The sequence below is a fragment of the Amblyomma mixtum genome, chromosome 4 (genome assembly GCF_055824585.1).
Source record: "Amblyomma mixtum isolate Tamu chromosome 4, ASM5582458v1, whole genome shotgun sequence".
Taxonomy (NCBI): Eukaryota; Metazoa; Arthropoda; class Arachnida; order Ixodida; family Ixodidae; genus Amblyomma; species Amblyomma mixtum.
The window spans coordinates 94879556-94904468 of NC_143015.1; the positions used below are offsets into that span (position 1 = coordinate 94879556).

General features: G+C 48.2%; 1 protein-coding gene across 1 annotated transcript; it reads left to right on the forward strand.

The window, feature by feature from the left end:
* Positions 1 to 789: 789 nt before the first annotated feature.
* On the forward strand, positions 790 to 23368 carry LOC149347477 (uncharacterized). Its single transcript, XM_089587146.1, has 4 exons — positions 790 to 892; positions 15414 to 15548; positions 16873 to 16992; positions 23071 to 23368. Exons 1-4 carry the CDS (start codon positions 790 to 792, stop codon positions 23259 to 23261), a joined length of 549 nt encoding a protein of 182 aa, XP_089443272.1. The 3' UTR covers positions 23262 to 23368.
* The last annotated feature ends 1545 nt before the right edge of the window (positions 23369 to 24913 follow it).

The window sequence follows — 24913 nt, forward strand, 5'->3', positions numbered from 1 at the left end:
GGCATTACGTGAAAGGGGGGGGAGGACAAAGTTAACGCAATTGAGAATAACGCGTTACTACAAAAAACAATGCAATATAATGAAATTAAAAACGATACATCACAAAACAACGTTGGACAATGATGAATGGCGAAAGGCTGAATTAGACGGTAACAACAACAACAACAAAAAGAAGTGTAACTGGATGAAGATTGAGACATATGGGCAATATCTTTTATTCAGTACAGTGATTAATCAAAGCCTGACGAAATTTAGTAGGGTCGCGCTCGTTTACAATGTAATTGAGTAGCAGGTTCCAGTTTTCTATTGCAGTTGGAAGAAAAGATTTATTAAATGGTTGGTTGGTTTATGGGGTTTAACGTACCAAAGCGACTAAGGCTATGAGAGACGCCGTAGTGGAGGGCTCCGGAAATTTCGACCACCTGGGGTTCTTCAACGTGCACTGACTAAATGCTAATGTCGATTCGTGAATACGTTGAATGCTGAGGAGGTTAAACAGGCGGCGCGATGTTCTGATGGGAGCTAGTAATAATGTGTCACGAAGATCAGGAAAAATGTAGTATAATTTATGAAAGAGGCAGAGTCGTGCGATTTTCCGTCGCTGCTCTAGGGGCTGAATGCTAAGCGCAGATTTAATTCTGATGATGCTGTTGTGTCTGTTGTAATTTGAGGATATGAATCGGGCTGCTCGGTTTTGAATGGCTTCTTCGAAGATGATCGCATGAGTCGATTGATTCCCCGTGCCGGCCTGGTGCAGCTTGCGTGAACAACGCGGAGTGCGCCTTCTGGATGAATACAGAGTGTGGCCGCAATCTGCCGGGCTCGAAGAGCAGCAAAGCCTGCCGCTGCACCGAAGGGACCGCCGTGCTCTTGGGCTCCTGCAACCCTATTGGTGAGGCATATTTTCCGTCGCCCTATTGCGAGGAAGCAAAAAAAAATCCAGGAAAAAAGTTCAAGGAGTGCATTTAATACCCCTGTCAAGCGGGCAAGTTAAGTGCACTTATGGAGAGTGTCACTCGCTGTAAGTACACTTTGCCACATCTAAACGACGCAAGTGGAGTGTCACTCGCGGAAGAGTGCCCTCCGCTAGGAGTGCGTTCCCGGACCACACTTTGCTGACCGAGTGCGTAGCCTCGCCAGCAGCGACTTCAGTGCACAATAGGTATAGTGCATAAAAAGTACTTACAACTTTATTTTACGTGCTATAACACTGTTTTCAGAAAAAAGTTCCGTGGTTGCAGCTACAAGCGAAGCAGCAAAAAAATAAACGTGATCAGATGCAACATCGCTATGGTGGCTAGAAGACCCCTTCTAGCCACCATAACATCGCTGCCCGCCACCATCTTGTTTGTTGTCGAAATTCTGGATAGTCTTGGCTGGTCTTGGCTTTTCTTCTATTTTCATTTTTTTTTTCATCGTTAAAAACTGTTGAACCTTGTTTTATTTGCGCTATCACGTTGAGCAATCAAATATTATCAGTCTTTTTTTCTTTTCCATCGTCCTGTACAGAAATTCCGCTGATTTTCTGTCGCCATTTTTTTTTACTATGAGTGCACTTTGCTTTCCCGTTTAGCACCGCGTAGCCCAAAGTGTCACTCGGGATGCCGAAGCGCACTCCCCGTAAGTGCACTTAACTTGTGCGCTTGACAGGGACAACTGTTGAACCTTGTTTTATTTGCGCTATCACGTTGAGCAATCAAATATTATCAGTCTTTTTTTTCTTTTCCATCGTCCTGTACAGAAATTCCGCTGATTTTCTGTCGCCATTTTGTTTTACTATGAGTGCACTTTGCTTTCCCGTTTAGCACCGCGTAGCCCAAAGTGTCACTCGGGATGCCGAAGCGCACTCCCCGTAAGTGCACTTAACTTGTGCGCTTGACAGGGGTATAAGTCTGCTTACGTGCTGATATGCGAAAGCATTTGAGTACCGCACACGACGGCATCCAAAAACGAACTGACAGGTACCGACACAACTTCTTGTCTAGGCATGTTCCTATCACGTGACTAGGTGGGTGCCTTCACGTGACTGGTTGATGACGCCACTATCACTATTTCTACCACTATTACTGTCAGTAACGATCACTACCCCTAACTATTACTGCCAGTAATATTGCTCTCACTATTACCGTCACTATTACTACTATTGCAACTTCTTTTCTAGACCTGTCCATATCACGTGACCAGGTGGGTGCCATCACGTGACTGGATGATGACGTCACTATCACTATTGCGACCACTAACTTTACTGTCACTATTACTACCACTATTACTGTCAGTAACGATTACTACCCTAACTATTACTGCCAATAATATTGCTCTCACTATTAACGTCACTATTACTACCATTATCACTGCCAACATATTTATGACTAATTACCGGTTTTATTTAAGTATTTAGCTGTTAATTACCTGGTTACCGTTACTTAAGATCGTTCTTATCCTGGTTATCTCGTGTACACATCTTGTTGTCACGCCACCCATGAGGCAAGAAATGCTTTGGCATTAAAAACTTCTGTCGAATCTGCATCTGGAGTCGTGAACCAGCCTTGAAATGATAAACGCAGACAGCATTCAGTGGCATTCATGGCTGTTATCCGCAAAATGGAGTAGATAGCGTCTACTCCAAACAACTCCTCTAAGCTCCAGCATGAGCCGATGCAACAGGTGTTGAGTCGCCACACGTCAAACTCTGTATTTCAATTAATAAATCAAGCTTTTTATTCTTTCACACTGCCGTGAAAAGAAGCTAAGCTAAAAGCTGCTTAGTACATCTTGAAGAGGTGTCCTTGACGCACACAGCAGAAACCCAAAATAAGCTTACAAAATACACTGCACGAGCCCTAAGGAAACGAACGCAGACTGTTGACTTTATACCAGATAACAGCACCGGCAGTCGTTCCATAGCGAGACGTGGTGGAAACCGCCGGAGTTGGCCACAAGCCTATTTTACGACGTCAGTGACATAAAGCCGAATTTAGCGATTGAACTCGGGGGTGAAAGTAGACCTTTGCCCCTTTCTTAACCGTCAAGTTCCTTGAAACACGCGGCGGAAAGTGCATTCCATTGGTTTTCTGAGCCAGTTTTTTTTTCCTCTTGTCGATATTTCTATCCCATTCATATCTATCAACTGTGTTCTTATCTAAACCAACTTTCCCTAACCTTCACAAAGAGTGAAGAAAGCCACTATAAAATTTCTCACGGCGTTGCTCTCTTTTGAGGAACACCGCGGGGTGGCCTGGCGTTCCTCGGTGGTGGTGGTGAAAAGCATTTATTTAGTATTTTACAAAGAGGTGCTCGAGGAGAGGCCCCTAATGGGTCTCACCTCTTACAATAGGCGGAGTCCCTCATTCCGGGATCCCGTTGGTGGAGACCGCTACACAAGTCCGCCGAACCAGGGCCTGTTGGGCCGATAGTTCCTGGCAGCTGAGCAGGGCCACCTCCCAGTCCTCTCGGGTAGGGGAAGGGGTGATGGAGGGGAGAGAAGGATTTTTTTCTGCATGCCCAAACCATGTGGAAGGTGTCGGCCACCTCCCCACAGAATGAGCAGCGGCCGTCAAAAGAAGGATTAAAGTGCTTGAGAACCGCCGGGCACAGCAGGGTGTTTGTAAAGAGCCTGAGGAGAATTCGTTCGCCAGCTTTACCCAGTCCTTTCATAGGAACTGGGTATCGCCGGTGTTCGGCACGATAGTGCTCAGTAATTTCTTTAAAAGAAAGGAGAGGGCGGTGATCTGGGTTAAGCTCCTCCCAAGGGACGCCTTGTGCCCGGCGAGTGAGTGCGCGGGCTGCCTCATGGGCGGTAAAATTTGGTGAGCGAGTGGAGTGATCCAACCGAACTCAAAGTCACGACAGGCTGCGCGAGAGTTTGTGAGGATGAATTTAGAGTCGGGATGGGGGGCGCAAAGACGACGAGACGAGTACACAAGCATGGCGTCGCGTCTGTGTCCTCGACTTTTGCGCTGTAGCGATAATGACGAACCAAAAACTATGGGGGCCCTTCGGCAGCCTAAAGTGCGCTAGGCGAAAGCCTTTGCCGCGCTACTTCGACGAGCCACCTGGCGCGGAATCGCTGCGCCGCTTGGGAGCCATCCTCTTCCACTAGCTGCCGCACACCGACTGACGACGGGAGCAGTGCTCGACGCCACCGCGCCGACAGCTCCACCTGTCGACGAAGATGGCGCCACCTTTTGGCAGCTGCGCTCGTCGATGAGTCACCATAGAGAAACGTATGTATGTAATATGCCCAAGCTACCACATTCTCTTCATGCAGAACTTTAGAGCACCGCTGCTCTCCGGCACTCACCACGTCTTGCGAGTTGTACTGCAGCCCACATTGAACACGATAGTACACTAGTATCAATGTAGAAAACATGCTACGTTAAGAAGAAACTTTAAAGATTTTTTTTTTGGAGGGGGGGGGGGGGGGGGGAGCGGGGGCTGGAGATAAGGAATACAGAAATGAAGAATTTTTTTTTAGTGATTTATGCATTTTACACGCGCTCGCACGTTTGCGTAGCATGAAATGCCTTGCAATCAGATAACTCCTTGCTTTCCCAGTACTTCGGCTTAACGTGCATCAAGAATTTCATATGGACCGTTCCCGTCATCCCTGACAAGAGCTCACTGCCTGCAACAGATCTCAGTAAACAGGTTTGCTGATCTTTACTTCGACATTGACTTTACTTTTACCGGTCCTTTCCCTTCAAGCCTCGCTCATAAAGTAGGAGATTTTAACGATTGATCAGACACAGGACGCACATACACGTGCCAAATATGACGGTCGACTCACAGTGAACTAGCCATAAACAAAACTACTGGATCGGACCCCTCAAATCCCTCAGAGCGGCCTTGAAACGAGCAACGCGAGCACTCAAGGGACGGCGAAGATTTCGCGGAGTTGCGCCTTGAAATTTCGAAACACGCTTCCGAAAAAAAAAATTGCATGTATAAACGCCAAACGCTGGGTTCAACCGCAGTAGACATGCATTCCGACTGATTGAGACTGGCAGAAAGAACAATGAAAACAACCAGACAAACTTCAAAATTGCACAGCGCTTAAAAAAAGGTTTATTCGACTGCACGTACATTCGTTCAGTGTTAAAAGGTTAAAATATTAAAAATCATTGGCGCTATACATGTGTGTGCGCGCTTGTGAGTTTAATCGTCGTCAGATAGGCTCGTGTCCGAAGGCAATGGGACCGACTTCGGGTAGGGAGTGCCAGTGCGACCAAACCCCATCTGCAAAGCTTCCCAAAGAGCAGTGTAGGCCGAGTCCTGTAAAAGACAACACACACAATACTGTGAATTCAGTGCTCAGCCCGACTCGGTGCTTGAACCGTGTTACCAAAGCTGTCAGTAGGGCTGACTAAACACTCACAAAATATCGAGATGAAGGAAACAATGAGCCTGTACATAGGGCAAAACATGTCTAGAACAACCGAACTGTGTTCAGACGCTTCCAAAGCAGCTGCGACCAGGAAGAAAAAAAATGACGGTGAAAGCCAGTGAGTAACAGCATGTTCTTACTTAAATTTAAGTGTTAGGCTAGTAGTAAATAAACCCACTACTCCTCTCCCGCTTGCCTGCGTGCTGTGCCGGAGAGGGTAGGTAGGGGGTCGGTTGAAACATGAACCGACATCAAGACCATTTCTAATCAAATGTTATACGCTAAATTTCGCATGTTAAGCCCGAAACACGCCCAGAACATGTTCTAGAAGCACATTTTCCCTTCTGCTCTAGCGAACATCGGTTCAAGCAGCCAGCCGCCTTTGGTGTGAGCCTCCCCCGCCGACAATCCATGCTTGAGGCATGGCCATTGGCGAACACGCCTTGCATGGTCACCACGAACTTGACTGCTGCAAACTGCCCTATGGGCCTGCTGGCATATGTGCGTGACGCGCAGACGAGACAGTGCCCCAACGAAGTTTTTTTTTTTATAAGATTGAGACTTTAAACTTCGCAGCAAGCACTACTAAGCAGGGCACTGATATTATAGCTCGTTTTTTATTAAGTGTGTGCGAGAATGAAAGCTTAGTAAGCTTAGCTCCTTCCTTTTAACATAATCTGTCCCTGCTCAAAGCCCGCATGTGAATGCGTTAGCTTTTCTGTTTTTCTTAGCAATGGTTCCGGGTGCACGTCCTGAACGGTGCCTGTCAAATTGTTTCAGCGAAATGAGTCGCTGTGCGCATGCGCTAAGGGACAACTTTCTGAATACTTCGCTTTCGTTCCCTGCAAAAAAAAAAAATTGATAGTAAAGTGTGCCCAGCTTCAATTTGTTTTTTTTTTTTTTAATATTGGGACGCACGAGTCTTGCCCAGTCGCCCACGTAGGGTACACGCCATTTTCCTTCTCACGACAACGACGTCACCTTTAAATTCACAGCCGCCGGAGTATAGTATTTGCCAAAAGCAACCAGGCTGCACGTTTTTCTTCTCAGTCGTATATTAAAGCTATTATGCCAACCCCCAAGCTCTAAATCTCTGTATGGTTAGGAGAACCCCTGTCCTAACCTTCAAAGAACTTTTTTATCTTAGGGAAGCCGTGAGGGTTGTTCTATACGAATGAGAAGCAAACCATGCAGTCTGGTTACTTTTGCCAAAGGCTGTACCTTAACCAAGGATTAGATCAAAACGATAAAAGGTTATTTAAGGGAGGCATAGCGCGAAAAAAGACAGGGACGAGAGAGACACAAGACACAGGACCAGCGCTAACTTACAACTGAAAAATATGAAGCGAATTCCCGAGCTCAAGGAACCAAACGCGCATGCCCAGCAACAACTGATTAGATGAAGCGGAAAGATAAACCTAACCTAGCACGACTCGAACACGACCTAATCACCATGACGAGAGCTGGACAGCCCCGTGCCAAACCTTCGAGCGGTAACGCGGAAGCGACTACTTAAAATTTAGAAAGATGGATTCCTTTCGAAGCAGAACTACCAACGTTTCACTGATGCACTTATCTCTTCCCAGCTTATGAATGAATGAAGCCTCAAGAACCTCCCTTGCTAGCTGTTCTTTAGAGCGACCAAGAACTTTAGTTTTCCCGAAAAGCGGATGACAACCGCAAGTTGAGCAATGCTTACGCAGATTCTTACTTTTTTCTGATCTGAGGGACCTAGCATGTTCTCTTAGGCGATCATTGAGGCAGCGACCGCTTTTAAACACGGCCACAGCTTAAAGGGATCTCGTACACAACACCTACTTTGCACTCAACAAACTTGGTTACATGATTAACACTGCAAGCCGGTTTCTTCTGGCTTCGACTTGAAAGTGCACAAAGGCTCGACAATTTGCGAGGCGCCGTGAAGACGACGTCCACACCAAACTTTCCCGCTATCCTTTTCAAGTTATGAGAGAGCTACGCTCGAACTGCAACGCAACGGTGACTCTGCGGTCTTCGCGCACTAATGGCAACGAAAAAGGGAACCGGCGACCAGCGCCAGGCGACCACAGTGCCAGCAGAAGCGGTACGGAAGAAATAGTTTAGCCGAGAAAATCATGTGTTTAGCCTTACTGGCTCATGGTTTTGCTTTGCTGCGTCGTCGGCGCATCTGGCGACGATATTAGACTTGGGTGAAGCTCGGAACGAGGTTAAGCTGATCCAATCTTTTCGCACCGCAGATTGAAGTTGAAAAAGACCTGTACCCGCCACGGCGGGTTCGAATCCCAGTCGCAGCAGTATTTATTTCTATTGGTCAAGGCTGCAGCCGTGGCCCGGCTTTGGAGCTTTGGTCGTGAAGTAGAGATTTCACTCTAAAAGCAGCCCCACTGCTAACACCAGCAAGCCCCCGACGACCACGACCAAGCCCTCTACAAATGCCATTAAGCCCTAGAAGGCGGCAAACGGAACGGACGACAAGCTGGGTGGCCTGTATTTGCCGCCGTGTACTATAGGTCGCATAAAGATCGATTCGACAAGCGAACAGCGAACATGAAGGCCTCCATGTTAAGGGCCAGCAAGCCCTCGAAACGACTGTCTGACGTCGACATGGGCCACGTCGCGTTAAAGGAGCTGCGGAAAGCCCCCCGAGCGAACGAAGCTGGCTCGACAGCACCCAAGAAGGCACCAGCATCTCGGCAAGACCCAGCACAGCCGGACATGGACTGGAGTGTGCTGGGGACAAAGAAGGTAGCCGCTCCATGCAAACGGCCCAAGGGACCGAAAAAGGTGCAGCTGGCGGTGAGTGCTTCCCGTGGGTGAAATCTGTTAAGACACGTTAAGGCATGTTCGCATGCAAACGTGCCTTAACATTTACAGATGTGGAGAGGCAGTTGTGTTTGCAGTTACAATATTTAATCTAATATCGAACCATGTTGTGGCGCTTCTATGTGTGTGTGGCACTCACTGCTTACGTTTGGCATGTTCATGGCGCTCAGTTCATATGCCTTTCCCCCTAATTTGACGCTCACCTCTCGTGTGGAGGGCCGAAGAGCTGCTATGCTAACAATCTTTGGGCATCTTCACAGTTTAAGTCGTGATCAATACAGGCGATGGCTGATGCATACGCTTCAGTGAGTGTTGCAGGGTTAAATCATTTTCTAGCCTGGTTGTTAGGAACAAAAATAAATCAGATTGCGGCTATCGCTCCTGCACGTGACGCAAAGCTGCGTGATTCACCTGAGTGGAATTAGTTGGATGCGTGAGGCAGTGCACGAATGGCCATGCTGCAGGTCCGCATTACCATGTTCACTGCGGCGGCGATTTTCAGAGCATTTCTAATCCCTGTCTCCCTGAGCATTTCTTCAGAGCATTTCTAATCCCTGTTTGGCACCTGCTTCCTTACGGAAGCAGAAGCAGGTGCCAAACGCAAGTTACGCTTTAGACAACCAAGAACACGGTTAGCTTCGTTGGTTATGTTCATTATGTGGGTGGTCCAAGAGAAATCCCATGTTAGGCTAATACCTAAATATTTATATGAAGATGCGTGTGATATCATGGAACCTCGAAGGATTTAGTTAGGAGTAGGATACGCTTGACGACGATGAAATGATACTAGCGTTGTTTTATTAACGTTTTAAGACATTAGCCAGTTTGCGCACCACTCTTCCACAAGTTTTATGTCGCACTGCAGATGGTAAGTGTCTCTGTTATAAGTGATGCTCCGCTACATGACGCAGTCGCCGGCGAACAAACGAATGGTGGAAGATAGATTACTTGCGAGGTCGTTGATGTAAGTTAAAAAAAATAGAGGCCCTAAAACCCTGCATTGTGGTACGCCGGAGGTAACAGGGGAGATGGAGGATGCGTGATTGTTTGCTCATACAAACTGTTGGCGGTTAGTCAATAAATTTCGGAGCCAATCATATACAAGTGGGTGGTGGTTTAGGCGCGAACGTTTAAATAAAAGGCGTTGATGGAAAAATTTCTCGAAAGCTTTTTCAAAGTCTAAGAAAAGAGCGTCCACGAGTGTGTTCGTGTCCATACTAGAACTTATGTCGTGAGTAAAGAGGGCCAGTTGGGTAGAGCAGGATAGGTTTTTCAGGAATCCGTGTTGAGAAGGGTCAGAAAGCTGACTGACTGCAAGAAGGGCATGATGTGTGAGTAAATTACGTGCTCCATTAATTTAGAGGGAACGCTAGTGAGGGAGATGGGACGGCAGTTATTACTAGACGACGGGGGCCATTTTGTGCTCTGGGATGATTTTTCCCGCTTTCCAGTCGTGGGGTACAATACCGGACTCGAGTGGTTGCTGTAAAATACGACAGAGAAGAACAGCTACAACGTTTTCAGTATTCTTGAGAACTTTTGTGTTAATTTCATCTATACCAGCAGATGAAGTTAGTTTCATGGAATCGATGGTCGGGCATGTCGCCTACAGGATCGTGGGTAAAATTGGATGAAAATGTATAATTTAATGCTTCAGTTGTGTCAGTGTGTGGAATAGGTGAACCGTGTTCGTCGCAAAGCGATATTGGCGGTGTTGCTTTTGGGTTTATAGCCTTTCAAAATTGTCTGGGGCTGTTGTGAAGCATATCAGGTAATGTGGATGAGAAGGTTTTTCTGGCTTGCGTTGCGTGACAAAGAAAGGTCTTTTCGGCAGCATGTTACTTTTCCCATGTGCGGGCGTCATTAGAATGTTTTGCAGATCGAAAGAGCCTTTTCTTTTTGTTAAGCAGCCTTTTTAACTTTCCGTTGAACCATGGCGATGATGACCGTGTGGTGACGGTTTTAGTAGGGATGTACATGTGGATGAGCTCGCGCATTTTATCAGTGAACAGAGACCGGTTAGTTTCGACAGAGCGATTTGAAAAGTTTGAGAGGAGAGAACTACAGAATTCCGTGAGGTCGTTATTCATGACATCGTAGTCACCTTTGTCATAAAGCGTCAATGTTTTCGTTAATTTTTCAGGGCGTTATAAGGGACTGTGAAAGGTGCCGTAGATACCGAGTGACCACTCAAGCCTGATAGGTGTGTAAGCAGTGAAGTGCTCTCAAGATGAGTTATCCTGCCTAGTCGGGTTGGTGACGAGCTGACATAGACCAAATGTGAGGCATGAGTTCAAAAAATCGCTCTCGATAGTGTGCTTGTGTGCTTGTTTAGTATTGTTGCAAGGTCATTCCAAGCTATGAGAGGGAAATTAAAGTTGCCAAATATAATCAAAGGTGTGCGCGGATATGAGGTCGTTATGGACTGGAGCGCATCGTGGAAGTGCATGACAAAAGAGGCATCAGCGTCAGGAGGCCTGTAGCAGGAGGCGATGATAACGGGCGGGTTAAATGCTTTGGAGCCAACGAACGCGATTTCCAAACACGAGGTGACGTTTATGGGGTAGCAGAGTAAGCTTTGATGGGTGGTAGTTAAGACGCCACCGCCACGCCTGTTCTCGCGATCGTGGCGGAATATATAATTAGGGAAAGTGCAAGACAATTCAGAGTTAGAAACGGAAGGATACAGCCAAGTTTCCGTTAGTACCACTGTTTCACTTTCGGTGGTGTCAGTAAGGCTGCGGAAAGAATCGGATTCTGATAAAATTCTTCTGGTGTTTGTGCAAATGAAAGGTATATACTTAGCATAGGATTTGAAGCGTGAGGCGGTCTCTAGCTACGGCTTATGTGGAGCAACAGTCTGACAGGGGACGACAGCCTGGGAAGAGTGGTCAAAAACGTATGTGGTGTTATCTGCAATGAGTTTGTTATATCTTAATTTGTAAGTTTTCTTTTCGGACTTGACGAATTCAAGAAGACGTTTGCGGTCTGGCCGGGTTCTAGATGAGTAATCTTCGGATATTGGATATGAAGAGCCTTTAAGGTTCTTGGCACGTGACATGACTGATTCCTTCGTTTTGAAATGAGCAAACGCTACAATTATGGGTCGATTTTTGTTACTTTGGTAGCGTCCAAGCGTGTGTGCACGTTCGATGTCGGTAATTTGGATGGTCACACCAAGTTTTTCTTCGCAGAGCTCAAATTACGTGTTTTTCACACTCGTCCCATGTTTCCTGTGCTGCATCTTTCAGGCAGAAGAAAAGAAGATTAGAGCGACGGGCCCAGTCCTCAGCATCATCCATCCTGGCCGTCATGATAGCGATTTGTTTAGCGTTGTCTTCAGCAAGCGTCCTCGTGCATGCCACTTCAGCCTTCAAACCGATTAAAGAGGAGCAATCTTCTTCAATTTTAGCGAGTCTTTTATCTCTTCGATAGCTTTGTCGGTCTTCACCAGCTTGCAGTGAATAGTTTTTATTTCATTCAGGAGCGTATTTTACCCAGATCTAATTTCGTCTAAGGCGTTTAGCACTTCAGAAGACGCTTGCGTAGACGTGGAGCAGGTGTCGGGTTCGGGGTCAACTTAAATGTCGCCGGATATGGTAAGAAGACTACAAAGAATGTGAGCACAGAAGTATGCAACAGTAAGACAGTAGTGTGGGCTCGGCAACGCTAATAAACCACATAGCGAGTACACGGGGCAAATAAGGAAAGTTGATTATTTACCATCAGAAGGAGCAGAGGATGGGAATGAGCGCGTGCCATCGCGCGCGCGTTGCCGAGCCCAATTAAGGAAGGCGCGAGCCAGTTAGTCCTTATATTGCGGTGTGTTGATCTTGCTGCCGATTCGGCTGATGGAAGCCGCGAGAAGGAGGATGCCAAGGAGGATATCGCGGTCAGTATGACCTACATCGTGTCCGTAGTGAACCAAGTGGGGTTGCTGCTTTGTAGTCGATCCGTCCAACTTCATACACAGCACCAGACATGAACAAACATTCAGGGTGCTGCTCCCTTCATCGTTACGGCGATCGCCACCTCCTCCGCATGCGTTGAATTGGGTGCTCTGAACGAGAGGCCGTCCACCTGTTTTCCCTCGTTTATGACTGCAGCCGTGTACCATTCCCCCCTGGAGCGGTAGGGGCCTGCAATGTCGACGTAGAAGACGTGTTTCTTTGAGCCATAGTGGCGGTGCAGGGCATTCGCCCGCGCCTGGCGCCGGCCATTATGGTCCTCCTTGTTCATCTTAGTCGGAAGGGGTGGAACGTAGAGGGCGCTTCTCCACGGTTCTGGCACTCGAACCCGTTCCGTCGTATGGCGATCATGTCTGATATGTAACCGGTCCAAGAGGCGGCGACCGGACACGGTCTGGGCGAGACGCGTGTATTGGTTAACGAGATGCGCCTTGCGGAGTTCTCGATAGGTGTTCACCACCCCCAACGCGAGACGTCGCGCGTTGGAAGTGAATATCGGGAGGTCGAGGGCTCTCTTGAAACTTTTGCGGAGTACAATCTCCAAGTGATCTTCGTCATGTTTCCGTAAGCGGAGGTAAGGAGTCGAGTACAGTACTAGACTTGTTACGAAGGCATGCGCGAGCCGCATCGCATCCTTACTTCGCAACCCTCCTCGCTTGTTGGAAACGCGGCGAACCATTCGGCCCACCTGGTCGCCGACTTTGCGGAGTTTGGCAAGAGTTGTGTCTGCCTTACGATGTTGATTGATGAAGAGACCGAGTATTCGTAGCTCCTTCGCTTCACGGATGGGGTCACTTGCGAGAGAAAGCTGAACGGAGATTTTGCATTTCGGAGAAGATCGAGTATGCACACATTCAGACTTGGACGGGGAGCACTGGAGGCCGCAGTACGTGGCATAGTGGTCAACTTTGCTCGCCGCTGCTTGCAGGCATTCCGCCATCTCTCCTATGTTTCCCGTAGTGGCCCAGATGGTGATGTCATCGGCGTACAGCGCATGCTGAACACCGCCGACAGCCGCCAGCTGTGCCGGGAGATACATCATTTGCAATGTTAAAGAGAAGCGGGGACAACACAGCGCCTTGTGATGTGCCCCGCGTTCCCATCTAAAACAGGCCGTACTCGGTTTACTTTAGTTCCTCGAGCCGAGAACCCCGAGCATACCGCGCGAACTAGTCACCGAACTGGAGCAGGAACCAGATACAGGTGGCGACGTGACACACCGATGAAAGCGGTTCAACAAGAAAGGAGTAAGAATGGTGCCTGTTTGGATCCGCCGCAGCAGGACCGATTCTCGTCGCGTGAATACCATCGGGGGAAGTGCAGGTATAGAAAGAAGGTGCAACTGCCGTGCGGATCTGACCACCTGTTCTGGGAATGTCCTCTCTACACACCATCTCGTCTTCGAGCCCTAGCCACCGTTAAGCGGGGACCATGGCCTTCATCTGTCTGGACCTGGGCCTGCCCCGTTACCTCGTCTCGAGATCGTGCCATCGAGCTCTGGCGGGCACTCCTCATGTTCATCCAGGACTTGGAGGCGCCGCTGGTCGGCGATCGCCTCCGCAGTGCCCACGACAGGCACGCAGCCTCCAGTTAGCTACCTCCAGGAAGTTATAATAAAACGGAGGGAGCCTTACCCCTTCTGTTTTACAATACCTCCTCCACTTCCACCGTAGCGCCTTCAGCGCATTCTAATGTGGAATAAACGTGGTTTCAATCAATCAATCAGTCACCGAACTGGCAGGAAATGTTCTCCGAAGTTAAACAAAAGCACTAAAGAGTCCCAGCCGTGTAGGAGCTCGCAGAGCATGGTACCACTCGTTGTGCTTGCGGAATTCTGCAGCACTAGAGCTTAATTTCCTGTGCCTGGCTTGGCGCAAATCACGCAAAAATTTCCCCATACTTGAGCAGCGAGATCTTTGTGACGTTCATGCTTAGGAAAACACTTTTGTCTGCTGGAATTCCTCCACCAACCTGAAGATCCAAGTTACCGTGTCCCGAAAGATGCCTCCAGCCACTTACCCTTACCTCTTCTTCAGCCCGGTCTGATGCTTAAGTCCAAGAGTTCATAAATATGGACACAATAAAGGCTTCTGTGAATCATATCCCTCGTCCTCTGAGGGAACATGTCTTCAGACCCGGCACTCCTCGTAGCTACGTGGCATCGTCTGCATTTACATTGTAGCGTGCCATCGTGGTCCGGCCGGAGAAGACGACGACAGGTGTCTACGATTCGTCTCCACAAATTTTGGTGACCCGGATGTGATGCGGTGCCGGCGGAAGAAGGCCTCGGTAGTGAGGAACCAAAGTTCCGAGTCCGATGACCAGAAGTCGGGGAGCTTGAGGGCGGAGACCGCGAACTCATGAGGTGGCAGCGTGAGAGGCGACGGAGACTGTACAGGAGTGGAGGGATCCATGGCCAGTGCTTACACAATGGAAGTTAGGCGGGGTCTCGAGCTCCGGACAGTGGTAGGCCTAGCGAATCGGCTGATGCAAGCGCAGGGCAGGAGCAGAGAACGAAGACGCGAAGTCCGGAGTCACCAAAATTTGTGGAGACGAATCGTAGACACCTGTCGTCGTCTTCTCCGGCCGGACCACGATGGCACGCTACAATGTAAATGCAGACGATGCCACGCAGCTGCGAGGAGTGCCGGCACGCTACGGCACGATGGCACGCTACATCATCTTCGGAAGAAAAAATTGTCAGTGGCTTAGCTCGGCTATGCAAGGATATGTGTAGTTAAAGCTTGTTATCAGGCATGCGACACAGCTGACGAAGCGCGCGGAAGTGAGCGCAGGGACGAGGCAAGGGGTGTGACGTCATACCAAACAGTGGCGGCGGCTCCGCGGCGAGGCGCGTGGTGTGACGTCATGCCAGATGGCGCGGCGAGCGCGCGGCGTCCGCCAGCTACGGCGGTTGCTAGGCAACTGCTCAAGGTCGGTCTCTGTGCCTCTTCGGAGCATCGCCACAGTGAAATCGCAAGTTCGTGGCCAATGTAGCTTACGCTACAAAAGAAATAGAAGCACATACACCCCGCCCTCCTTTCTCATTGGCATCCCAACATATCTCCATAATCACGATATGTGCTACATCTGCGACATTAAGCCCCCACAAGGTGTTCGTTCACTCTACAGCTGTGGCTGCGAGACACGGTTGTAATGAACGCCAAGGAAGACAAGCACTTATAGCGCTGACTTTGGGATCAGCCGCCATAATGTTCGCTGGTTGGCCACCCTTGCAGACAACCTTGGTCCCTGTCCGTATGGCCGCTGCCCCTTCGAGTATTCGCACTGTGACTCCGCCACCCGGACCTGCCAGTGTGATCCGGGATACGAGCTGCATGTCTACGGAAAAACGTGGATCTGCGAAAAGCAAGGTCAGTACACTCAGCGCCCGGCGTTTTTGGTTATCACGTTAGCTCTTTTGTTCTGCAGTGTCTTGTTTCCACAAACTAGTATCAACAGATTAGGAAGCGTGCAAAAAAGACCATTTATTTAATCTACAGCACCTTCCAGAACACACTCTGTAACCACGTTGCTAACTAGAGCAGATGTATCACATTTTGACGAAAGAAACTGCGTCGCGTAATAAATTTTTAAACCAGGTATTAAAGGACAATATATGGTAGAATTTGCAAACATGGTACCTTATTTCTCTGGGTAGGGCACAGTCATCGCCAACCAGGTATTAAAGGACAATATATGGTAGAATTTGCAAACATGGTACCTTATTTCTCTGGGTGGGGCACAGTCATCGCCAACCAGGTATTAAAGGACAATATATGGTAGAATTTGCAAACATGGTACCTTATTTCTCTGGGTAGGGCACAGTCATCGCCAACCAGGTATTAAAGGACAATATATGGTTGAATTTGCAAACATGGTACCTTATTTCTCTGGGTGGGGCACAGTCATCGCCAACAAGGTATTAAAGGACAATATATGGTAGAATTTGCAAACATGGTACCTTATTTCTCTGGGTGGGGCACAGTCATCGCCAACCAGGTATTAAAGGACAATATATGGTAGAATTTGCAAACATGGTACCTTATTTCTCTGGGTAGGGCACAGTCATCGCCAACCAGGTATTAAAGGACAATATATGGTAGAATTTGCAAACATGGTACCTTATTTCTCTGGGTAGGGCACAGTCATCGCCAACCAGGTATTAAAGGACAATATATGGTAGAATTTGCAAACATGGTACCTTATTTCTCTGGGTGGGGCACAGTCATCGCCATAATCAGACAACTCTTTTTATGACAAATAGGTAACTACTTTGAGTAAGATTTTTTTAGAAGAACCTTGAAATCAATTTTAAACAGTAAAATATCACGACCACCTTTTCAATTGTTTGTTTCTCATTTGTAGCTTTGCGGGTGTTTCACCGCCGTGTGTTTTAAATGAACGCTTCAAAAACTTCCAAAAAGCACGGGGTTTGAAACAGAGAGAAAAAAAATTTTGAGAAAACCTTAAAAGGTCATTCAAATTTGGTAACTAATGAACTAAAGTTTAGTATTTAACTTTGTGGCCAGCACAGTCTGCTGGTTAGGGCCAACGGCGAGTTCGAAGCCGTGGACACGACGGTCTATATGTTTGTGTGCTTGTTTACCGGTTTGTTTCTAACTCAATAATTTATTCATTTGCCATGGCAGTAAACCACCGTTCCGTACAACTCGATTCCTCTTGTGTCATTCGCAGATATCGAGAATGTGGAACGCAGCTGCAAAGACGCCAAGGACTGTTATTCCGGGGAGATATGTGAGGACGAAATCTGCAAATGCCCCAAGAAGTATGAGCTCAAGGGCCTTGAATGTGTCGGTGAGTGTCGGTAACGGTGGTGTAAACATTTATTGCGAAGCAATGCAGAGGGGGCACCCCCCCCCCCCCCCTTTGGTTGCACAAGGTAACCCTTAGGGGGCTGCCCTTAAAGGACAAAGGACAGCCTTTGGAGGGCTATCGGCTTCAATGCGTCGGTATTTATCCGGCGTTGGTCAGCAGCAGCGGAGCTGGCCAGGAGAGTCTCCCAGTATGACTCATCCGTGGTTGAGAATGGAGGGTGTGGGAAGGTAGGGCATGTGAGAAGGATGTGAGTAAAGTCTCCCGGTTTCCCGCAGAGCTTACAGGAGGAGAGGAACTGATCGGGGTAGCGGGCATAAAGAAGAATAGGGTTAGGAGCAGTACGGGTCTGGAGTCGGCGTCATTGGGAGGCCTGGGTTAGGGTTAGAGAGGGAGCCGGTGGTGCGTAAACGCGCCGCGTATCTCGGCAGTGGGTAAGGATATCTCTGAAGGTAAGAAGACGCTCCTGGGATGGCTCAGGGGGTCCAACTCCAGCCCGGAAAGTGAGACCTCGGGCGAGGGAGTGTACCTCCTCGTTACCCGGGAGGCCTGCGTGTGCGGGGGTCCATTTAAGGGTTACAGGGCGGGTGGGGTGCCAGAAGCGCAGAAGCCGAGCCGCGGTGCGGGATATCAGGCCTTTGGCGAAATTGGACAGGGCGGATTTTGCGTCGGAGAGAATTTCGGTGGCAGAGGTGGAGATGAGAGCGAGCGCAATGGCTGTTTCCTCTGCAATTTCTGATGATTCTGTGGTGATGGAGCCTGATTCGAGTGATCGACGAGTGCGCGCCAGCCAGAGAGTCAAAAACCTACGAAGCTTCCACGCACTGAAAAGAATCTTTGACAGTCTGTGCACCGTTTAACGTGGTTTAGCATTCCACTTTTATCCCTCAGTCTATTGATCCACTTACGTTCCTAATTCTAATTTAAAGGTTGCTTTTGCATAAAAACACGCATTTTTACGGCTCATCGTTTAAAGGGGTGGAGGCACCAAATTTGTGGTTGGCGCGTTCTTTGTTTCAAACGTTTCTTACTGCTCCAGGAAGCATGATACACACTCGAAGATTCATATATTCACAGTGAATAATTTAATATCGCATTTTTAGATGAACGATTTTCGGTTTCGGTTTCTAGCACTGAGTTAGACAGTGACGTCACTGTCTAGGATGCTCAACTACTTTGGCTGGTCACGTGGGCCCACAAAGTTGTGGCGCACCTACTGCTGCATCGTCTGCTTTCTCACACACGTGCTGACCAGCGCATGGAGGAAAAAAAACTGAGGAGGGAGCAGCCGGCGACAACCTTGAAGCCTAGTCTTAACAAGTAAAGATATAGTAAAAAAAAGAGAGTGCCCCCCGTGATCACACTACGTGATAGCGTGCGGTAAAAGCTAGCCTCGCTGCGCGCGCGCGTGCGCAGATTAGTGCGGCAGACTGACTGTAGATCAACCTCCCTGCTGTAGACGCCCGCAACGCGGGTCGCACATACGCGCGCACTAAAACATACCAGAATCAAAACATAGAGGACAGACTCGGAGAGCGAAAAACCGAGGGAGAAAACGGCTTCGTAAACACTCGGCTTGCGAACGCTGGCCGCGTGACGTCACCCTCCCTCCTTAGTTTTTTTTTTCCTCCATGGACCAGCGCATCAAACCAAACAACGGCATGGCTAGTCCCAGCAGCTCGGATTTTGGCGAATCTGATTCCAATGAGGGCATCGACTTTTTATTTTTTGATCACACGATCGGACGCTAATATCGCCTTCGCGGGTTCGCGTGAGGATGCGAAGCACTTTGCAAAATTCCAGTAAGCATGGCTAGTTCGGCAATACGTTGACAAAAACTACCGAGCGAGTGGCGGTTCGCAGAACTGTGGCTCGCTGGTGCGTCAACTGCGCTCACGTGGCTTGTCACTCGTGCCTCATGGCTGCGGCTGTGACCCCCTCATCGTACTTCACTGATTGATTGATTGATTGATTGATTGATTGATTGATTGATTGATTGATTGATTGATTGATTGATTGATTGATTGATTGATTGATTGATTGATTGATTGATTGATTGATTGATTGATTGATTGATTGATTGATTGATTGATTGATTGATTGATTGATTGATTGATTGATTGATTGATTGATTGATTGATTGATAACAACTTTTATTTCCAACGATGTAGGAGGCCCCCTACTCCCCGTCCCTGGCACGCAGGCCTAGGGGACGGGGGACGGGACCTCCGCGACTAAAGACTGGCGAAGATACATTGTCTCTTCGCGGCTTCAGCCGCCAGGCGGACAGCTCGTTTCTGGTCGGCGGGGACATCGCTTCGCAGAAGGGCCTCCCAGGCTGCTCTACTCTTAATGTTGTCCTCAGCCCCCGGGGATCCAGGGCATTGCCAAATTATATGATCAAGGGTCTGATCGCTCCGCAGGTCTTACATTTGTCATCTTTTTTATCGTCTAACGTGGTTTTAAATAACCAGACGGGGTTAACGAAATTCATACTGGTGAACAGCGCAAAAAAGGCGGGACAACAACAAGACAAGACAAGACAAGTTGTTGTCCCGCCTTTTTTGCGCTATTCACCAGTATGAATGCATACCAACTCGCCCAGATCTCAGCCTTACTAGTTAACGAAATTTCCGGCCTGTAATCGTCGCCAGGCGATGGCCTCTGTATTGGTTAAGTTTGGCTCTGGTGGTGGCATTAGACGCCTGCCTAACCTGTAGTGCACGGCGATTTCCGCGTACGTTTGCAAACGTTCGTCCATCCCCTGGGGGTCGGGTGGCTCTATAGTTAGCCGGAAGTAGAGATCTCGGGGTAACATGTGGGCCGCCTCGTTACCGGGGACGGATGTGTGTGCTGGGACCCAAATTAAGGTGATCTTGCGATTAATTTGGCTGCGGACAGAATTCTGGTGTGACGTCACTAAAACGTTGGTTACTTTACCAGTGTAGTGACGTCAGCGTTGATCGCGCTATCGCTGGATTTCGATCGTGAGAGTGAGCATTTAGGTAATCTTTGGAACCGAAGTAAAATATTTTTTTAAGCGTTTGTTGTGTCCAACACCAGGCTGTGAGTGCCCTTGCCTGCAGAGGAATCCCATAGCAGGCATTTTATGGCCTCAAAATTTGTTGTCTCAACTCCTTTAAAAAGAAGCGTTACTGACTTCTGGAGCTCACAGCAAGTAAGGCAATCCATCCGCACGAGGAGTGTTTTTGTTCATAACTGCGACGACACTATTCTTCGAAAAATAAAGCGAGTTCGGATGCCTAAAGTGCGGTGACGACCAGCTCGAGACGCTGGGCCAAACAAGGTTCCCGCCTTGCAAGATTGGCGGCTTGAGTTCCTTTAAGAGCAAGCTGGCGGATGAGCAGACAATTATGTTCCTGTATGGGAGGCATATAACCCTACCGAGTGAGAAAGGTTGGCGCTCTAGTAGCATGCAACACCATAGACACTTCATAGTAATTGTTGCAAAGTATAATTGTCACCATGTGGAAGTGCCTTATAGGGCGAAGAGACGAGCGGAGCGTTTACAAACCACATAGAACACTTATATGGAATGCTCCGAAGCTTCGAAAATGAGCAGTTTTGATCTATTCACGGTTGAGGAAAGAAAAGGGTGCAGTTGTGTCACACCTCAACCACCTCAGGGAAAAGCATAAGGGAGGTAGTAAACAAAGGAAGAGAAGCACCATAGTGGAGGGCACCATAGTGGAGTACGCCATAGTGGAGGGCACCAGACGACTTTCCTCCACAAAGGGTCCTTTAAAGGGCAATCACATCGCACAGCATTCGACTTGCATTTCGCCCCGTGGAAACACGGTCACCCCGGTCGGCATTTGATTCCGCATGCTCGGAGCGCATGTACAACATGCACAAAGGCTGAAAACACTTCCGCTCACCCGTCGCACATAATAGTGTGAGGAGGAACGGACCAAGGCGATTCCTTCCCTTGACCAATGGTAAACGGCCATCGAGAAAAATTAACGGGCTAGTGAAAGAATTGGCAGAGCGCCGATTGCAAAACCGGGAAGTCGAAGGTTCAATTCCCCTAGCAAAATGTGGTCTTTCTTTGCTTAATAACATCGACCGGTTAGTATATCAGTTCCTAAGGATAACAGTGGACAAGAACTCGGAGAGTAGATTCAACTGAATTCGGAACATAATTCACGTTTTGTGTCCACACAAAAGGAATGTTGATCTTTTTAATACTTACAGCTGTATTTTTTTTTTTTAGTTTGAGAAAGTATTCTGGAACGTGGAAGTTGAGCTGAAACGTCAAAGAAAAAAAATCTCAATCGATTTGGGTAATTAGGCCACATGCAGATATGTGCGCTAGCATGACGTTAATTGTCGGTTGGAGCTACGACCTACAGTGTGGTACCAGGCTACTCTTCCGTTCAGCTCCTGTGCAAGCATCCTTCGAATCACGTTCTCCACCTAACCGCTACTGCTCATTCCGCTTAGCTCGGTGCGCTTAGGGGTGGTGCCGCCTAATTAGAGCTCCAGGTCACCGCCTGGTTACCACCGGCCATATATACCTTGGAAAGTCAGCCATCCGGTGAGCAGGTGAGCATCGCAAGGTCACATGACCTAGGTGGCAGGTGGACTATCTGCTTTTCTCTGCACACCACCGACTGCGGAGTTGCCACTAGTGAACTATAACTTGATAACGTATCGATGTGAACGTTACTACGAAATGCCTTGAAGCCCTGCCGTGTCGTTTCTTGTGCAAACATAAAAACTCAGCCCTCTGTCACGTGTCATCTTCAGTTCATTCAGCAGCCAATTCCGTAGACCTCGACAAATACATGCTGTGAGAATAGATTTAGAGTGCTAAGCCTGCAGCATGTCCAGCCTGTGTTCTTTAAGGAAATGTCGCTGGCCGTTTATCCCTGACATAAACCGAATTTCAGCGACAGAGGGGTAGGTGCGAAATGCGGCTGCTGCCGTGCAGTGTTTAGTAATTCTACTAAATTCTACCGCACGACCACGTGCAACCGTGCATTACGTACTTTGAAGCACGACCGCGCATTCAGCCATAAAAAAACGGGCGTCTGGCATAACAAGCGTAATGAGAGAAACGGGTGAGGGCACGAACTAATCAGTGTGGCACTCTGCACCTCTTGTTTCTCTCTTTCTCTGTCTCTATGACGTCACTAGTAAGAAAAGTGTTCTGGTCAATCAGTGTGGAGCGCTGCATCTTCTGTTTCTCTCTCTCTCTCTCTCTCTCTATGACGTCACTAGTGGGGAATGTGTTCCGACCAATCAGCGTCGAGAGCGGCACCTTTTTTCTCTCACCCTATGACGTCACCGGATACGGGCGGAGTGGGTGAGGGAACAAATTCGGGCTAATGACATCCTAGTCGAAATCAAGAAGACGAAGTGGGCTGGGGCAGGGCGTGCACTTCGAAAGAAAGGTAACCGGGCGGCAGAAAGTTTGGCGGATGGATGAAATAAGTTTGGGGTGATACGGTCGCCACAGCTGACAAAGTCAGGGTTATTTGGAGAGACATGGGAGCGGCTTTTGCCCTGCAGTGAGCGTGGTCAGGCTGATGATGATGATGACGTCACTGAGAGCGTGGCCCGCCGAGTCTGTTCACTCTTGCCCCCTCCATTTTCCTTCTCGCACTCCTTCGTGTTACTACGCCGACAACGATGACGCTATGCTGCCGGGAAATTTTGCTTAAGGGGACACTGCGGACGAACTTAAGTTGGCCGGCATCAATAAAGCCTTTCATTATGATAACTGACAGGCAGCTTTTGCGGAAGACCCAGTTACTTAAACTAGAAAAGGCCAAAAAACGTTGGCTACAGGTGTCGCTACCAGCGGATGTTTTCTAAATAAACTGTGGAGCTTCAAAGCAGATTTTGCGCATGCGTCCCTGGGGCTTGTATATATTGTCTTCTACTTACAAGTGGTCATGACGTGGTTATTTTCTGTCTTGACGTCATGAGTGTGAGCCGTGTGGTGTGCTGTAGTGGAAGCATAGAATTCATACTAAGAACAGAATTTGGAACGGGCTGACCTCAGTGCGTTCTTGTCCGTGCAAAACTGCGCAGAGATCAGGATTCCCCGGGCAAAGTCCAACATCTTCATGCTCATCCTGTGGCTCTCGGTGGCGATGCTGGCTCTCATCGTGGCCTTCATGTCGTTCGGCTGCTGCCTCTACCTCCTCGCCCAGCGAGCCGAGAACGAGCAGATGGCCATCGTGAGGATGTTTGAAGGCAGTGCCGAGGAAGACGTCTCCTGATTCCGCCCTTCGCTTTGTATAGACTTTAATTACGCTTAATTACACATTTCTCCATCTAATTTGACACAAATTCGACGTTTTTCCGATCATTCTGTGGCAATTTTTAGTATGCCGTGACGACTTCCGGTGGATGTGACGTCAAACCATTCCTGTGGCTATAGCGATACCCAAATTGTACATTTCGGGGATCTTAAATGTTAATTACACATTTCTCTATCTAATTTGACACAAATTGGACGTTTTTCCGACCATTCTGTGGAAATTTTTACTATGCCGTGACTACTTCCGGTGGATGTGACGTCACACCATTCCCGGGGCTATATCGATACCCAAATTGTACATTTCGGGGATCTTAAGTGTTAATTACACAATTCTATATCTAATTTGACACAAATTCCACATTTTTCCGACCATTCTGTGGCAATTTTTACTATGCCGTGACTACTTCCGGTGGATGTGACGTCACACCATTTTCGTGGCTATAACGGCGTCCACGCAATTTCGACGCAATTTCGACATTTTTGCCTATAACTAATTAACTAATTAACACACAGGCATCAAACGTGTCTTCTAGGTTCATTTTTTCGTCCTCTATCTGGCGCAATTATTGGTTCTCTTCTCTTTTGTTTTGAGTTCCCGAGTTAAACGCGTGTGACACTCTTTGTTATTATGGGGTTCGGTTTCTAGACGAGTGTATACAGGTTCCGCGCAGTTCATTTTGTTCGGCCACGGTTCCCTTCCTCTTTCTGTACTTTTTTTTCATACACTGGTGTTTTTTTTTTACTGTTGCTATTTATTAGCCGTTCCCATATCCATAGCTGAGTGATATCGTTCAGTGTTTCACTAGCGAGTGTTTTCTTCACTCTGTAAATATCTATTGCATTATTATTACTTACGCTTAATTGTAATTTTCGCGGCGATGCTTGTGGCGTTGCTCCTTCTTGCCTGGCCTTTATTGCCCGAGTTAAGGTTACAGTGTTCTTGCGCAGTAGGGGAGAGGCTTCTTCTTTAATCTATCTATATTCTTGTTACATGCTTCACCGGTATCTTGCAGTACTTTACAAGTGTAATTCTTGCCGTATACACATGTTTCGATGCCGCTACTGCTACTGCATTTCAATTCTTGCAGCACTACTTCCAGGCGCACTTCAGTAAGAAAGGGCAGGCTAAGGCTCGAGCAAGCAGAATGTTCGAAATACCTACAACTAACCTACCTTGATGACCCTTCACACGCGGTTGTCTAAGGTGAATGTCTATTCAAATGGCGAATTAGTTGCCTCTTTGCTGTATGTTAGAGAGATAGCGGCTGATAGCATACTTCGTGAACATTCATGGTGGTAGCGCTTGGAGGCACATTAGATCGCGCTGATTGGTCCCGACGCGGCGCGCGATGTTGACGGGAACGTGGCGCCATCTGATGACTTCAGGACCATCGGCCCATGCGCGGTGTCGGGGTGGTTTGGCTGTGAACGGTATATTTGGAACTTGCCCTTCGCCGTGCAGTGTTGGACACTGTTGTGTGCGCGGTGAGCGCGCTCTCTGATTGTATATGTTGTGTGTATCCCACTCACAGTGCCCGATTGTCCCTTCTTGAAAACGCTTGCTTGAAAATTTACGCGTACCTTCTGCTAAAGATTGCCATTTCTGGTTTT